Genomic DNA, 18898 nt, shown 5'->3' with positions numbered 1-18898 from the left:
AAACTTGAAGCTGAGCCGGTGAACCAGAAAGTTTAGTATTTTTTCGAGAAAAAACGTCCTTGTTTTGGGTAGTTGAATTTTAAAATAAATGTCAAGGTTGGTGATATTGTTCTGTTATCAGCTGAGTCCGTTATCTACGAGAACAGTGATACCAGAATAATAAAAATTAGAATGGACACGCGCTACAACTTTTTTGTTGTTCGAAATGTCATGGTATTGAAATTCTGGTGATTGATAACAAGTGTTCTTTACAGCAAGACGTCTTTTTGTCATACTCATAGTCATAACTACCGGTGTATTATTTTAACTTGAAAGAATTCGGCGTGAACGAAGGACGAATTAAGAAAGAATAATTGTTCATATTTTTTACTGGAGCAATTCTAAATAAAATAAATAATTCGGTTTTAGAATTACAACTTACTGATTTTTAAAGACTGCACATTGTGGGAATGGATTCTTAAAATAATTCTGTTTTCCATACATATTATATATACATCTTCACCATTTGCGTTTGATGCTAATTCATTTTTTTTAGTTAGCACTCAAGTTTAAAATTTGCACCGAAGCGTTAACGAGTTCAGAATACAATAATCTAAAATGAGAGTGTGGCAGCTATTTAAACAACGAAAAGAGACAGCGTTTTTTTGCTTCGTGGGTGGTGCACATAAAAAGTGAAAATAAAAAAAATCACTCGAATAAAGCTCCTACTGCGAAGAGAACGTTTTGGAGTTAAAACATAATTTCAATATTTCGAACAATGGTTCAATTTCGACCCACCATTCTGTAAAAACTAATTTTTCGACGAATTCATGACTGGAATTTATAGCTTTTATTTACGGTGCTTTTCACAGAATTAATTAAAATTAAATTAACTAATAAATGAGAAATAAATAAATTCATTTGGAATCCCATCTTTCGCCGCTGCCTTTCCCTTTTTTTAATTTAACTAGTCGAGTTGTTATTTCTTCTGTCATTGGCTGCACTTTGTAATTTTCTTTTATTTCAATCGTTAGTTGTTTTCGTGTACTCTCTGCCCTTTTCTTGCTCTCTCCCAACAATTGCATGAAACATTTCTTCCATCTCTGCATCTGCATAATTTTTTCATTAATATGTTTTCCATATTATTCTCTGTTTTAATTTCTTTTATATTTTGTGCCTCATCCTTCATTACTTGCTTTTTTCGGTCTTTGTTTGCATTTGCATCTATATGATTCTCTGACTTTGAGGTATTTTTGTCTTGTTATGTTTTGGTTTCTCGATTTTCTTAGACCCTTGTTTCTCTTTTAAAGTTGTGACATTTCTCATTGCACCATTCATTTGTCATTTTTTCTCTCTCCACTTCTTGTTACACTAATTTCCACTTTCACTTCTGCATGTATTTTATCAGTTCTTTAATTCATTTAATTTTGCTTGCATATTAGTTTCAACGAAAGTATGAGTTCTTAACTTCTCTTCATATGGTCCTCTCCTTCCATGCTCTGAGTAATTGGATGCAAGTTTTGAGTGGGGTGTTGCGGGGGTCCGTCCTCGGGCCTCTGCTGTTTATAGTTTATACAGGCCGATTTCAAGAAAATTATTAAGTCTCTGCCATGTACGCGGATGACATTAAACTATATAATGTTAGCAGTAATTTAAACATATTGATGGAGAACCTCTTAGCAATCAGTGAATGGAGTCCTGATTGATTAATTCTGCTTAACATTTTTTGTATATTGAGAATACAAAGTTGAATCATATGTATAATAACAAACTGAAATGTTTAAGAAAAAAAATCTGATTTTACTTACAAAAAGAACGCTGCTCTAAAATCAAGGTTTAGGTTTTAGATGTCTAAATCAATAGAGTGGAGTACGGTCCTGACTACGATAAGCAGAACACGCTCCGAAATCCGAACTCGAAAATCGAGAGATATCGAGCGTCAAAAGCGAAAGAGAAGTAGTAGAAAACAAAGAAGTGAAGTGGAATAAGAGTAAGAAGCACCAAGAAGTGTAAGGACAGCAATTACTCGGGAAAGTGTGGAATCAAAAGAACCTAACTTCCGAAGAGATAGTCTGGGTGACAGTTCTTATCGCGGCACGAAGTAAACAACACAGGAACGTACTAGATACACAGGAAGCAAGAAAGTCGGCCAGGGGATGCTAAACGGGAAAAAGGACACAAACTAGCAATAGAAGAACAAGACAACCAGAAACGAAAAAGAGAAACCTCCTTTTCACCATCACCGGAAGGTCAAAGAGTACAGAGGAAGCAGAAGAGGGTACAAGCAGGAGACATGGACGAAGTGAAGAATATGTTCAAAACGTTAATGGAGGAAATCGCAGAAATGAAAAGAGACCAAAGAGCATACCAAACAGAAGTAACAACACTAAGAGAAGAAAACCAAAGACTGACCGAAAGATTAGAAAGAGTGGAGCAACACTTAGAAAAATTGGAAAAAGCAGAAAGGAGAAACAACATCGTAATCAAAGGAGGGAAACTACAAGGAAGCGAAATAACAGCAGAGGTTGAAGAACTCTTAAAAAATAAGGTAGGAATCCAAACTAAGATACAAGACGCAAGATTAGTCAGCGAAAAATACGACATAGTAGTAGCAAAGATAGAGAACTCGGACACAAAAAGAGCAATCATGAAACAGAATAACAAATTAAAAGGATCAAAAACGTTTATTGAAGACGATTACACCAAACAAGAGAGCGAGATACAGAAGAAAATAAGAGGAATAGCAGCAGCAGAAAAAGGGAAAGGAGTCGAGGCAAAAGTAGGCTACAAAAAGATGATATGGGCAGGAGAAGTCTGGCATTGGGACAGTAAATTAGACAAATTAGTGAAAGCACCGTCGCACCCCAAAGAAAATCCACAAAACTAATAGAGGAAGAAACCACACACCGGAAAACAATGACGACGTATGCAAAGCTCATGGATGACCCGATAGGAATTACGAAGAGAAAGAAAAACCCGAAAATTAGAATAGGAACATGGAATGTTCGAGGAACATATAGCGAAGGAAAACACAAACAATTAGTTCAAAAATTACAAAGGTATAATATAGAGGTAGCAGCTATACAAGAGACGAAACAAAAAGGCAAATTCATCACTGAAACAGACAACTACATATTATTTAATAGCGGAATTGACAACAGAGAACTAGGAACAGGATTCATGGTGAAGAAGAGCCTGAAAGGAGCAGTAATTACCTTCAAACCAATCTCAGAAAGAATGAGCTATATAAGATTGAGAAGTAAGTACAGGAAAATAAGCCTACTGAATATACATGCACCGACTGAAGAGAAAGATCTAGAAGTAAAAACAGAATATTACAAAGAACTAGAAAGAGAATATGTGAAAATACCAAAGCATGACATTAAAATGGTTATAGGAGACGCCAACGCAATGATAGGTAAAGAGAATTGCTACAGTCGGGAAAGAAAGCAAACACCAAAAAACGAATCAAAATGGAGAAAAACTGATAGAGTTTGCAGAAGAAAATAAAATGGTAGTCAAAAGCACCTTCTTTGCGCAGAAAGAGATCTACAAAGGCACATGGATGTCGCCTGACGGAAAAACAGTCAACCAAATAGACCACATACTGGTAGAAAGGAGATGCCCAACTAATAACCAGATTAAGAAGCTACAGGGGAGCAGAAGCGAATTCAGGCCACTTTCTAGTAAGAGCAGACCTCAAACAAGAAATACCGAAGAAAAAAGAAGGAAAGAAGACGCAACGTGATATAAATGTAAACAAACTTAAGAAAGCTGAAGTACAACAGGAATACGAACAAAAGATGAATGAGAGAATAAGATCAATAGAGCAAGACATACCTATAGAAGAGAGGTGGGAAGAACTACAAGAGAACATATGGAAGACCTCGGAAGAAGTACTAGGGTTCGTCAAAAAAGACAACAAAAATAGAAACGAATGGTTTGACGAGGAATGTAGAAAAGCAATAGAAGCGGGGAGGTCAGCCAGACAGAAATATCTAAAATCAAAAAATGAGAAGAACCAAAAAGATTACCAAGAAAAACGGAAAGAGTACAAGAAGATATGCAGAAGTAAGAAACGAGCAAAGATGGAAGAACAAATACGACAAATAGAAGAAAACTTCAACAAAAATTAAATAAGGAACTTCTACCAAAACGTGAAAAAAGAGAAAAGAGGCTATCAACCACGAGTAATATACTGTAAAGACAAGGACGACAACCTGATAGGAGACGAACAAGCAAGAATAAAACGATGGGCAGAATACTTTGAAGAGCTGCTAAACGAACAGGATACACAGCAAGACACGAACGAAAGAGTGAACGACTCGGATGACCCAGATGAAACAATAGAAATTGACGAAGGAGAGATAAGAGAAACACTAAGGCAGATGAAAAACAACAAAAGTCCTGGTAGAAACGGAATAAAGGGCGAGATGCTAAAGTACGGAGGAGAAGCAGTAGCATCAGAGATACATCGACTAGTGCTAGAATGTTGGAAGGAAGGAAAAATGCCAGAACAATGGAGTGAAGCAGTACTTTGCCCGATATTTAAAAAAGGAGATATTACGAAATGCGAAAATTATCGCTGAATAGCGCAGCTAGACGTAACGTATAAGGTAATGGCCACTTGCATCAACCGAAGACTAAAGCAGCATATGGAAAAAATAGTAGGAGAATATCAAGCAGGGTTTAGGAAAAATAGATCTACTGTAGACCAGATATTTATATTGAAGCAACTACAAGAAGTACATTACGAACAGGGAATCAACTTATATCTGCTGTTCATAGACTTCAAAAAAGCCTATGACACGGTTAACAGAAAAGAACTACTAGAAGCGATGCAAGAACTGGGAGTCCCAAGAAAACTAATAAAACTGACAAAGATGACCCTGCAGAGCACCAGAAACAGAGTCAGGATAAATGGTCTGTTGTCAGAACCATTCCAAGTTAGAACAGGATTCCGGCAAGGAGATCCAATATCAACTACCCTGTTCAATCTAGTACTCGAAGCCATAATAAGGAGAAGTGGTATCCACAGAACGAGCACGATATACGAAAAAAGACACCAAAATATAGCCTTTGCAGATGACGTGACATGTATAACGAGAACAGAAGCAGAAATGAAGAAAATGACAAAAATTCTAATCAGAGAAGCGAAACGAATGGGTTTAGCGATCAACCAAGAGAAAACGAAGTTTATGAAGATGGAAACAAAACAAACTCCAGCAAAACCACTGAAACTAACTACAGAAGAAGGAACAACATACGAATTCGAAGAAGTAAATAGGTTCAAATATCTAGGAGTAGTAATTACAAACAAAAACTAAATGAACGAAGAGATAGAAGAACGGATCGCGAAAGCAAACAAGAGTGTAGGAAGATTAAACAGATTTCTGAGGAGTAAGAATGTAACACGACGAACAAAAAAATAAGTATATAAGACAATAGTAAGACCTACAGTCCTGTACGCTAGTGAAACATGGACGCTAACGAACGAAAAGGAACAGAAGTTGGAAGTATGGGAACGCAAGATACTACGAAAGATATATGGAGGTGTAAAAGAATTAGACAAATGGAGCAGAAGAACAAACCGAGAGATCGAGGAAATATACGGAGAACCAACAATCACGAAGGTAATCAGAGCACAGGGACTAAGATGGCTAGGCCACGTCGGAAGAGCACCAGAGGAAAGGACGATTGGGAAGGTATTAGACCGCCTAAAAGGAGGAAAGTAAAAGGGAGGAAGGCCAAAAGTGAAGTGGATAGACGATGTTCGAAAAGATCTTCAAAACTTAGGCATTGAAGATTGGAAATCCAAAGCAGCCACAGGAACAAATGGAAAATTATTGTTAAAAAAGCCCAGGGTCTTTAAGGCTTGCAGAGCTGAATTATATATATAAATCAATAGAGTAAGTATACGTTCGAATTTTACACTTTCTTGGGTCAAATGTTTGTTCTAAAAGTGGACATATGCAATATTCTAGATTTTTTGCACATTCAGTCAGAAAATCTTATGGTCTATTTTAGTTTTGAAATTAAAAATGTCTGGTGTGTACAAATTAGTTCGTTTAAATCACTCAAAGATTTAATAAATTATGTTATGAAATTTTGCTTTTGACTTTACGAAATTAAAAGTACATAAGGCCAAGGATATTTTTAGTTACGTCAGCAGTTTTTACTTATCAGTGACTCAAACTCATAAGGCAACAACGACTGGCTCATACGTTCACAGAGGTAATTAATGAATACCAAATAGTCCAAAATCATTCTATTAGGATCATCTCTGTGTTGTGCATACAAGATCATGTTAAAGTTTGACCTATTACATCAAACTTTTGATAATAACTTAAGTCATTACTTTTTAAAAATTGGGTTTATTCATTTATTATGGTAGCATAAACAGAAAAAACAAGTAGTTTCATTTATTTTATTAAATGTTAAAAAAAACGGTTACTCTAAACATAAAAGTAAAGCATTTCTGTTAGATCATAACAAAATATCACAAAATAAAACAACTTCTTAAAAAATACTTACCCCATTACATGGGTCGAGATTTGTGCATATATTGTAGATGATGTTGAAGTAAAAAACTGTGCTAAATTCTAGCTACCCATAAATACAGATGCACTTTTAATTTTTTGTTCACAACTTTCAAATGAAGCATATTAGAAAAAAACTTTTGAAATGCAAAATTTAACACGTAAGAATTTTTTTTGCACAATAAAGGAGTGGATAACCCCATTTGATAAATTTTTAAAAGTAATTTTCCCCTTTAAAAGTGTTCATGGGCACCTAGAATTTTGCACAGTTTCTTACTTTAGTATTCTCTACGATATATACTTGTACAAATCTCGAGCCAGGTTGAGGTTACATTATCACAAATGTTAATCACATTACTGAAAAAAAAAACTAGAATTAAATCAAATATTTTTTCAATAATTTTTTTTCAAAAACTAAACTGCCTCTTTTGAGTACCTGAGGTAGAGGTAGTTTCATTATATATTCATTTTCTTGGATCTCCCCCTGATCTTTAATATCCGGAAACAAAAAGCATCCGGAATTTTTGGATTCCTTTTCAAAAAATCACAAAAAATAGGGTTAACTGATAGCACTTTACCAATGTAACATTTTTTGTTTTGTTTTTGAGTTGTTAATTGTACTATAATATAATCGTCTATATTTAAGTCTGGTTTAGAACGATCAGTCTTACTATTTTCAGCCTTGAGATTCAAACGAGGATTCAAATCATCAGAATAATTGGAAGAATTCAAACTTTCGGTGTCCGTGCTATCATCATATTCGATACTACTTGGGTTGTCTAAATCAGATGAGTCACTTGATATATTATAGCGTCTTTTTTGTTTTCCAATTTGGACTGGTTTTTAAATTTGAGATGCATCTTTATGTTGAAGGCAGGTATCTGTTTCTGAGTTAACTCTACTACTATTACATTTCTTATTTTGAATAAATCTTTTGAGACGATCCACACTGACGCGATCCTTTTCATTGTCTAACAGCCAGCAAACTGAAGACTTTTTTATAACTTTTGTTGTATTATCTAAGCGTATTCTGACTAGATCACGTATCTCAACAAAATTATCGTCACTATCAAAACTTCTAAGGTGTATGTCTCTGGCAAATTTCTTAGATTCGTACGAAATTGTGCAAAGATCATTCAGTAAATCTTCATCTTGGTCCACTGGATCGTTTTCCAAACTTTGAAAACAGTTACGTTTCATGGGTATTTGAGAATTGTTGTAATTTTCAATGTGATCGCACTGTTCTTCTCTAAACATTTCATCTTCAACTTCGTCATTGCATTCAATGTCTTTGCACGGAGGCAAAAATACATAGTTGAAATCTATCACTTTCATTCCTAAATCTTCAGTGTCACGCAGACAATCCCGTAAAGCTGATTCTACGGTGCTTTGTATATCTTTATCTGAAATATTTCCTAAGTCATCATTTTTCACAAAATCTCTCTTCATGATTGAACTTTTTTTCGTGATTTGTCTAGGAAAAACGAATTTTTTATCCAAATCTTTTTTAATGGTGTTTATAGTTTGCAGTCTGTCACTTCGATGCAACATATCTCTTCTAAAATTAACAATTGTGCTAAAAGTTGAGATCATTGATTTAAGGCTTCTAACCATACTCTCACAAGTTTGAGAGCTAAACTTCCAAGGCAAGAACATATCATCAGTAAGATTACTTTTTTGAAAAATTTTAATTATTTTTATTAATGCGTGTCCATTGGGTGCAACGCATGTGTAGCAATTGGGAGATAAAAAGTTATCTTTTACTGTATACTGTCTTTGGTCCTTAATCCATTTTTTCCATATTCGTAGGAAAAATATGCAATACCAAATGTTATATATTCTTTCTACAATAGATAACGTTTTGTCCAGGAATGCTGCCGGTATAAGATACATTAGTTTCAAATAAGCTGTTGTTCTTGCACTATTGTCAATGTTGTCGCCTATCATTTTTCTTACTTCCGGGCTACACATTTTTTCTGCCCCTGCATAGTTCATTTTGTCTTCTGCTTTCAAATCCGTTATTGTTAGCATATGTTGATCTTTGGTGTAATTTTTTACTAATATTTCAAAGTGAAGAACTGTAGCAACGTAAGTCCCTAGAGGTAATATTGAGTCTGATTTTAAAAACTTTGTTCTTAACTTTGTGATAATATGTACAGTGTCTTGGACATACGATGTCAGATCGCTGTCACTGAAACCCATTTGGTACCATTCTCAATTATTCAAATGATATTCGTCGGATGAAATAGGTAGGCGAGAATTTAAACGCATCGCTTTGAGAAGTCGCGTTTTCTTGTTGATTTCTCGTTAATTTCTCATTGATTTCCTCTTAATTTCTCGTTGATTTCCTCTTGATTTCCTTTTAATTTCCTTTGATTTCCTTTGATTTCCTGTGATTTCTTGTGATTTCGTGTGATTTCCTGTGATTTCCTATTAAACAAAATATTTGTCAAAAGCGACGTAAATATCGTCAGTAGACTTTACAAATCTTACGTCAGACAGATTTTTGTTAATAATAGGTCTGCCGCCACTTTCGAAGCGACGGAAGAGAAGAGACCTAATTCTCACATTTCGGCCTCTCAAAGACCCCATTTCCTCTCAATCCTACGAGTAAGACTAGTGGGCATCGCCTAAATCTGCTAAAGGACAGGTTTCGGATTACAGAAGGACAACATTTTATATCGAACCGAGTTTTTCAGAGTTGGAATTCGCTCCCTTTCGATATTGTGTACACACACACACACACACCCACACACACACACACACACACACACACACACATATTCCAATTATATTACAGTGTATCTTCATACCTCACCGGCACTGACTTCACTCTTCCTTCATTCTCTCATCCTCCATCACTCGCACCCCTAACAACCTGATTCCAACAATCTCCCAAATCGTCTTTCCTCTTTCTCCATCCATTTTGATCATTCACAACTCCTTCTTTCCTCATCATACGAAAACAATATGCCAAACAAAACTTCAAAAATTCATTCATACTCCCATGCCCCATCATTAAAAACAATCCAAACATTCCTGCCTCAACCCAAATATTCTCACTTGGTAACCTCACACTCGGTACAAAATCATGAGTCACTGGACCCTTTTCGCTCATATCCCATCTTCTTTGCCAGATCTCCCACAGTTTCGCATCCAACACACCCTTTTCTCCAGATTCTCTCCTTCTTCTAACCTAATCTGCAGGCATCCCAATTCTCCTAGACTCACTCCCCTTTTCGCCCTAAACATAACATATCTCTACTCAAAAATTCCAAATCCTACGATAACTCTCCCATCAACACTTGCATCGCATTCCCATGGACCACCCTCTCCTCATTTTTCTGCATTTTGAACTTCCCCCGCACACCTTACACACCGATGGATTGATGGATATACAATTGTGGTCACTCACACCCCAGTCTTCCTTAACCTCCCACGTGTCACACACAAACCTCTCCAACCAGCCACCGTTTACTACCGTGACGTCAATGTCCGGCTCTGCCATTGGCCCGCTAAAAGTGAAAAGATCAGATGGTCTGTTCAAAACCTCCAAGTCCAGTTCCCCAATTAATTCCTCCAATTCCCAACCCCTCCTCTCACTCTCGCATTCCTTATCACAAAAAAAACACATGTTGTACATATATGGTCGAAATCACAAGAATTTCGCTACACGCGTCGCTTTGAGAGGAACGTTCGAAATTAAATTCACAATCCAAAATTCAGGTCGTAGAACACATAAATCCTAACACAAAATCAGCGTAAAATCCCTTTTCCTTCTTCGAATTCACGGTGATAATTTTCAAAGAGGGTCATTTATTAAAAATTCCAAATTAACAGCAAAAAATTGAAGTTGCACTTGGTTGCCTATGTTTAACGATTTTCTTAATTCATTCTTCAAATTCAAATTATCCAAATGCGATTTCACGTCAATGTTGTTTTTTTTTTTTTCAGTGCGTACTTTTAATTCGGACTTGGACACCACAATATATTCTAATGATATAAGGAATGTGTTCGATAAAATAAAGAAGAGCGACGTGTGGGACAGTGTAAGAGAGTGAGGAGTTGAAGGAGACATGATATAAATATTAGCTCTTTATAAAAACAGCGTAAACAAGATAAGAACACACAACGACGGATCCAGTGAATTTACAACGAAAGTAGGACTGAAAGAAGGTTGTGTACTTAACCTACTATTGTTTTCAATCGCCTTACACGACGCTATATAAAAATTCAAGGAAAAAGCAAGGGTATGAAAGTGAGATTCTGGAATATGAGAACAATAAATTTCCTAGAACTTTTGCCGATGTTTTGGTGATTGTACCCGAATCAGAAAAAATTTGCTTCAAAATATAATCGAATCGGAAGCTATAACTATCTAGGAACATCAACAGAATACAATAGGAAAATCCACAAAGAAAGAACAGAGGGGATAGGAAAATTCATTCTTTGGGACAAAAGAAATACCAGAAGTAATAATGAAAGAATGAACTTTGAAGATTTAACATTTGACTTTTTCTTCTAATATTTATTAAAACATTTCAATATTACTCTTCGTCGTAACTTCCCTCATTTTTCTAATATCCTTCCCCAGCCGACCGTTCACCTCGCAGACTTTAATTTCCCCCGAAATATCTTATTTCATCTTTTCCAAATAAACGTCTAACATTAACTTCGTCGTCTCCGCCAGCTTCACCTCTGATATTTTCCAAGCGTGCCACCAACGCAGTCCGCAGCCTCAATGAAGGTACATTGATTACACAGGGGTCAGGTGCGCCGTGACCTGCAAAATATCCAAAATACAAACAAAACCCAAAAACCGTCCAAACTTCCGCAGCTCTCTCTCCTCATCCGTCCGCTTTCTCTCTCCTCTTCGGCAAAGAATCGCGTTTCGATTAATCAAACTCCCAGTGCGGTCATGATTTTTGTGCCGCAATCAATTAGAGATAAATTATGATGAGATGTAGGTCTGAACGAATTCGTAATTGCTGGCAGTTCGATTTACTGTTAAGTTCCAGACTGACGCTGTTAATTTTCAAACGAGTTTCTTAATTGCACCTGTGTCAGATAATGCGATTGTGGGGCCCCTAATGGAATTCGCAGAGGCTCCGGCGATTCTACTTAGTTTCTGTTTTGTGTGGAAAAGCTGCGAAAAATGGCACAGATTTAATAAAAGGGAGAGATATGAGGGAAAATTTCGGGAAATTGCGATGGCGTTTTATCGGCGAAGTGTTACCGACATGCTAAAGGAAATTTAATTAAAGTTGTTGTTCTGAATTTAGGTAGATTTGTTTTTGCGAGTCCTGGTGGTGAAGAATTTCATTCTTGGTGGCATAAAGGAAACGGTAAATATTAATTGCTACAATTATATTTATCTTGACTCTGCAGCATCTAAAGTTAACACTTAGTTATCATCCAAAAATCTGAAAATATTTGTCTACGCTGCCAATTTATAAAGCCATAAAGAAATTTAAACACTTTATTATTGTTACACTTTTTGTAGCAAGTAAATAGGTCGAAATTAACTTTATGCCGTAAGCTACTTGTTTAATCGACTTATGTTTCGTCTGCATGAAATTTAAATAAACTAATGTTAGTAGTAGGAATTTAAATTTAAAAATGACGAGCAAGTTTATACATTCTTAATTAAGACATTACCAAATTAATTACCTCAGGCTTTCATCATTACAACAGCTAGTCGATATTTGCTGTAATCATTCTACTTTGTAAATATTGTAATTTATATTCTAGTTTTATTTTAACACAAGCCGACTCAGAAGCTTTTCGACACAAATAATTCAGATATAAAAATCTAAGATGATGACGATAAAAAAAACATGAAGACAACTTACAACCGAATTTACTATCACTTTCTCCTCTTGCTTCTTCTCTCCACTCTACTTCTTTTGCGACTCGAACAATTAACATCTCACCAAATACGATAATAGTAAGCCTACGCGAACCTAAAATATCGGTACGACTTCCGGATGTAAACAGTCCGCCATCTTAATGTCAGAGATACACGCGTATGGCTCCAATTAAAAGTCAACCTTAAGTTATTATTATTATAGCGTTAAATAGGCCCTTGGGCCCTTAGCTGCCTGAGTTTGTTCCAACCCTTCTTGTCCCTTGCCTCTCTTTTCCAATTCTTGATTTTTCTTTCTGTAATCTCTTGCAACACTCTTTGTCTCCATCTTAATCTCGGTCTTCCTTTTTTTTTTGTTGCCTGTCCGATATTTGTTTTACCACCCTAGTATCAGGTATTAGCCACTCCAATCTTCTTCCTTTTGTTATCTCCAAGATGTCAGTTGCCCCATATAAGTCATAAATTTCCTTGTTCTCCCTTTTTTCATACCCCTCACCTACTTTTTTTCCTCCGTATATTCTTCTGAGGATTTTTCTTTCCCAGCTAAGCAATTTCTCTTCTTGTTTCTTGTTTAGAACCAATGCTTCGGATCCATATACTGAACCCCGCTTGATACTCTCCTATCTGCAGTTCCACGACGCTTTCAATTCTCGTTTTCATGAGCGTCGCTAATACTTTGTAAACCACATCAAGTAGGGATATTCCTCGAAAAGTATTACGTTCTGTAATATCTCCTTTTTTGTGGAGAGGGACTATTGTGGCCCTCTGCCAGCTACTTGGCATACACTCTTCCATACGGTTTTAACTAGTTCATATATACTATGCTTTAGTCCCCCCCCCATACCTTATTCTCCGCTGCTATTCCATTTCCGCCTGGGCTCTTGTTGTTCTTTAGCTTATTCAAAATGTCATTTACCTCATTCTCAGTTGGTTCGCTACATTCCTCAATTTTATTTTCGCTGTACTCATGCTCTTAGTCCTTCATCATCATCTTCATTCAGTATATGTTTAAAATGTTCCATCCATCTTTCCCGTATTCCTGTCTCATCCCCAATTAGTGCGCCATCCATCCCCTTGATAAGATTCACTTCACGTGCCCTTTTCCCTTTATTTACTACCTTATAAAAATTGCGCATTTCTTTTCTTCTGTAATATTCCTGCATCTTGTGCATCTTTTGTTCTTCGTAGTTCCTCCTCTTTTGCCTGTATAACATCTTTGTCTTTTTCCTTTGGTTTCTGTATGCTATTACAAGTTGCTCAGCTTCTGTTTGTAATGCTTTTAGCCTTAGAATACCTTTCTTTTCTGCCTCTTTTTCACAATCTGCGTCCCACCCTTTATTGCATTTGGGTTTCTTTTTCAAGGGTATTGCTTTTCTAGAAGATTTACTAATTGCCCTCACAATTCTTTCCCATTCCTCTTCAATGCTCTGCGTGTCTTGCTCATCTTCATATCTGAGGTTTCGTTGTATCTCTCCTTGGTATCTTCTCTGCACCTCTACCTCTACTAGTTACCCCACATCGTACTTCTTTTCCCCCAAATTTTTTCTTTCGCTCTGTTCGTCATCTTACTTGTCCAGTCTACTTGTACCAGATAATGGTCGGAGTCTACACTTCCGCCTCTTCTCGATTTTACGTTCTTAATTAAGCTTTTATATTTTTCAGCAATCAACACGTGATCGATCTGGTTTTTATACCTGCCATCTGGTGAAACCCACCTAACTTTATATATGTCCTTTCTTCTGACGTGTGTGCTCATAATTTTTAAACCATTCTACTCCGCAAATTCTGTTAAGCTTTTCCCATTGTCATTGCTTTCCTGGTGCTTACTTTCACCCCCGGTTATGTGTTTGTACTTGTATATGCCCTCTTTTCCCACCTTCGCGTTGAAATCTCCCAGCACTACCCTTATTGCCCCCTTTTTCATACAGTGAAAAGCAGCTTCGATCCCCTCATAGAACATATCCTTTTCCTCTTCGCCTTTCTCCTCTATGGGTGCATTCACATTTAGCAGTGCCACTCTCCCTCCTTCTTCGATTTCCATACAACACAATCTGTCAGACAGCGGTATAAAACTCCTTAACCTCCCTTTCATCTCCATACTGATCAAGAAACCCACACCGTTTTTGAGGGATTCAGTCGAAGTCGTGTTGTGAGGATCAGGGGGTGTCCTGAAATTTTAGTGCCGAATAACGTTATCTGTCGTTTTCGTATCGTTTAGGGTTGTATTAGTCAACCAATTATTGTTGTTGAACCCGCTAACTCCAGAAGAGGCCTTCTCAAAGTACTTACCGTTACATTTTTTTGCGTCGCCATATTGGAATTGAGTGATTTTCCAAAATCTAAGTCAAAGAAGACGCTGAATATCGCTTCCCGAACAACTCCAGTTCGCTGCTAACTTCCTGGGGCAGACCGCAGTTGCTTCGCCTGTGAAGTCTTTTATTGTTCTTATCCCCTTTGAAATATCGTAAAATTTGACTTTCGCTTTAAATGAGACTTATGTAGAGTAGGTACGGTACGGTACGGTACGGTTCAGTTCAGTTCGGCTCCATGAAAATTGTATATCATTGTAAAAAAATAAGTTATTCTAACAATGAAACGTACAACAAGAGCAAATGTTAGTGCCAATATAAACAATGATACTAGTAGTGACAATATTGTGATATCACAAAAAAAACTAGAACAGATAATTCAAAAATCTATCTTAAAAGCAACATCGCACTTACAGGAAGAATTAAGGAACCTCAGAAGAACTATAGAACAATTATGTAATAAAACCGAAAATGATAATTGTGTAAAACAACATGAAATGGAAATTAATCTAGAGTCAGATGACAAAATAGACGAATTGAATTCGTCCACGGATTCCACCGATGCCACCGTTATGGACACAATAAAAACAGAGCAGAGAACGAGCGATAAAAGAAATTATCTCGACGCAAAAACTCACCCTTACAGCAGATTAACAACAACACGGGAAAATGGCCGAAGAAGAAGACTATTATCCAGGGCACGGGAGTGAATGCAAGTAAAGGGAGCTTTAGTGGAGCGCGGCGGTGAAAAGGGCCTGGCTATACGTAGGAAAAGTGAAACCTGACACAACTCCAGTACAAGTTGAGACGTATCTGAAGGAAAAGTACCCGGTTTACGAATCCCAAGTGACGGCTCTTCCTAAACGAGAAGAAGCTTTAAGTGTATCATTTAAAGTAGGTGCAGACTCAGGGCTCATGGAACAGCTGTATAAAAGTGATAACTGGCCTGCAGGACTGGTAATAAAAAAATTCAACTTTTTTCGAAGACCAGGAAAATTTTGAACTTCCTGATAGGGTACACCAAAAAGCTACAGGTAGAAAAACTAGCATCGGTTATTTAAGCATCATGCATTTAAATAAACTGTCACTGTCTTGTAAATAAAATAAACGAACTAGAAGTTACTCTGGAAGAACACCCTTGTAGTATATTATGTGTGACTGAACATTGGTTTGAATGAACAGCTTTTGACTCTGTGAACATTAGTGGGTATTATTGAATTGACTATTATAGTAGAACAAGCCACATACATGGTGGTACTGCAATATTATGAAAAAATCACATCAAGGCTCAACCGGTAGAAGAAATTAAAAGTCTCTCTCTTGACCTACACTTTGAATGTGTGGCAAGTAAATTTACTGATTTGATTACTAATATTATTGTTATTGTCATATATAGAAGTAGCAGTAATGGTGATATTAATTTGTTTTTTGAGAAATTTAACATAATGTTGGACATGTTGTCAAAAAAATTTAGAAAGTATAAGTGGATAATATGCGGCGATTTTAATATTAATTTTTTAGGCCAACAATTTGAGAAATCTGAGATGATGGACGTCTTGCACTCCTATTATCTAAAACCCATCATAAAGGAAGCAACAAGGGGTAATAACTGACTTGATAACATCTGTATCCCGATTGATATACATGCATATGAGAGCTATGTAACGTGGACAGGATGGTCTGATCATGCGGCCCAAGTAATTAAACTTAAGGAAATATGTAACCGAAAAAGCACTGCAAATGAGACAACTTAATAACATACAAAATATATGGAACTTCAAAAATCTCTTAGATAAGGAAAATTGAAACACCGTTAGACACTGCATTGACGCTGATGCTCAGTATAACATGTTTTATAATAACTATAATTGCACACTATTTTAATATTGCATTTCCATTAAAACACAAAACTGATAAAAAACAGGTTTCACAAAAAAAAAATGGATTACGCCAGAAATAAAAAGTTCCGCCAAATTTCTGAAGGAACTTTTCAAACAATCTAAAGACGGGGATGAAACAGCCAGAAATCTCTATAAGAAACAAAAAAATACACAAAACTAATTTTATACAAGCCAAAAAACAATACAATAATTATTATTTAATGGAAATCTCCACAAATAAGAACACAACAGCTTGGGAAATTATTAGAAAAAAGGCAAAAATAAAAAAGGAAATACAAATAGACGTTGATGGTAATATAATAAATGATAATTACGTATGTGCCAATAAATTAAACTACTCATTTAAAAATTTGCCAAAGAATTTAACTCAAATAACATATTATGTAGTCAATATAACAAAATCAGCAAAATTACGAATATAAACAATCTAACATTTTTTTTACAGCGAGTCACAGAAACAGAAATCTGTAACACAATCTACGGATTAAAAAATAGTAATGCTAATGGTCCAGATGAGATAACTTCAATACTGTTAAAGCATTGTGCCATACAACTGAAAGAAATATTAACAATTATAATAAATAATTCATTAAAAGTGGAAAATTCCCAAGTTTATTAAAGATATCCAAAATATTACCATGTTTTAAAAGTGGGGATCCAACACAAACGAATAATTATAGACCGATATCAAACTTGAACTGCATCTCAAAAGTTATTGAAAAACTTGTTGCTGAAAGATTAAGTGAGTTTCTTGAGATTTCTGGACGTAATCATCCGCAACAACATGGCTTTACTAAAGGGAAATCAGTGTCAACGGCTTTCTTTGATTTTTTAAATAGAATACACGGAAATATCGACAATAACAAAAGTAACACGGACTCTTTATAGACTTGAGCAAAGCATTTGATCTTGTCAACCATCAAAAACTCCTAAAAAACTTTGGCAAGATGGTATCAGAGGAGTAACATGGGATTGGTTTAAAAGTTACCTCGAAAACAGGTCACACTATGTTGAAATAAATGGAATCAGATCAAGTAGTTAGTCATGACCACAGGGGTACCACAGGGGTCCGTACTAGGACCTCTTTTATATTTAACAAATGTATCAGACTACCCTTGCAACCAACCGGTGATGTACGCAGACGATACATCGATAATAATAAATGCAGATAAAAAAGTAATATAACTAAAACAGCAAGAAAAAATAACCAAAAAACCACAATTATTGATTTTACTGATATACATAAAGAAAAAGATTATAGCGTGTTGATAAAATCCAAAGCTGGCTCAATAAGACAAGTGAACGAAATAAAAATTTTAGGCATATTGTTGGATAACAAATTAAAGTGGAAAACCCAAATTGAAGTCCTATGCAACAAGTTGTCTGTATGTTCCTTTGTTCTTAAACAATTAAAGAAAACAACTGAAATAAAAATAATAAAAACGTACTACTATGCTACCGTTCAGTCTCATCTCCAATACGGTGTTATTGCTTGGGGAATGTGTTCAGACATAGAACGAGTCCTCAGACTGCATAAAAGGGCGGTACGAATAATGATGGGGATTGGATACAGGGATAGTTGCAGGACGTACTTCACCTCTGCAAAAATATTAACTGTTATTAGTTTATACATATACACAGTAGTGACTCAAGTGAAGACAAATTATAATAGTTTTAGAACGATTAATGATTACCATAATTATAATACACGGAATTTATATATACTACAAATCCCAAAACATAATTTAACATTCTATAAAAATACTCCTAAATATGTGGCAATATGTTTATATAATAAATTACCACAGTACATGAAACAACTAACTAGATGTAAAACAGTTTAAATTAAAAGTTAAAGATTTATTAATAGAGAAGGCATATTACACAATAACACAATTAATGAATATCTAGTAGATAATATATAATTGACATGTCTACCCATACCTACCTCTGTATGTGTCCGTATACTATGTTTGTACATGTCATTGTTGTATTTATTTGTATTGTATTGTATGTATTTGAGTTATTCTACACAATTGTATACAATTGTCCATAAGAATTAATAAAGATTATTATTATTATTATTATTAATATTATAATTGGTCGAAATAGTATTTAGTAACATCCTTAAGGATCTTCATGTTACAGCGCCATGTGTCAGCGCTATTTTGTAGATTCGTTATATTATAATTCCATATTATTCCTCCATATTGTAATTTTTTATCGCTTCAATATCTTTAGGCTTATCGCTTACCATCACATTATTACGAATTTTTTAAATGCTTTCAACTCTTCACATTTCAC

General features: G+C 35.6%; 1 protein-coding gene across 1 annotated transcript; it reads left to right on the top strand.

The window, feature by feature from the left end:
* Window positions 1-2895: 2895 nt before the first annotated feature.
* On the top strand, window positions 2896-4568 carry LOC135123787 (craniofacial development protein 2-like). The gene is made up of 3 exons (XM_064048663.1): window positions 2896-3471; window positions 3594-3958; window positions 4121-4568. Exons 1-3 carry the CDS (start codon window positions 2896-2898, stop codon window positions 4566-4568), a joined length of 1389 nt encoding a protein of 462 aa, XP_063904733.1.
* Window positions 4569-18898: the final 14330 nt, after the last annotated feature.

This window comes from Zophobas morio, unplaced genomic scaffold (assembly GCF_036711695.1).
Source record: "Zophobas morio isolate AGI-343-1 ecotype UQ-CSIRO unplaced genomic scaffold, CSIRO_AGI_Zmor_V1 ptg000006l, whole genome shotgun sequence".
Taxonomy (NCBI): domain Eukaryota; kingdom Metazoa; phylum Arthropoda; class Insecta; order Coleoptera; family Tenebrionidae; genus Zophobas; species Zophobas morio.
Note: the sequence above shows the minus strand (reverse complement) of the source record. Positions and strands in the feature narration are given on the sequence as shown.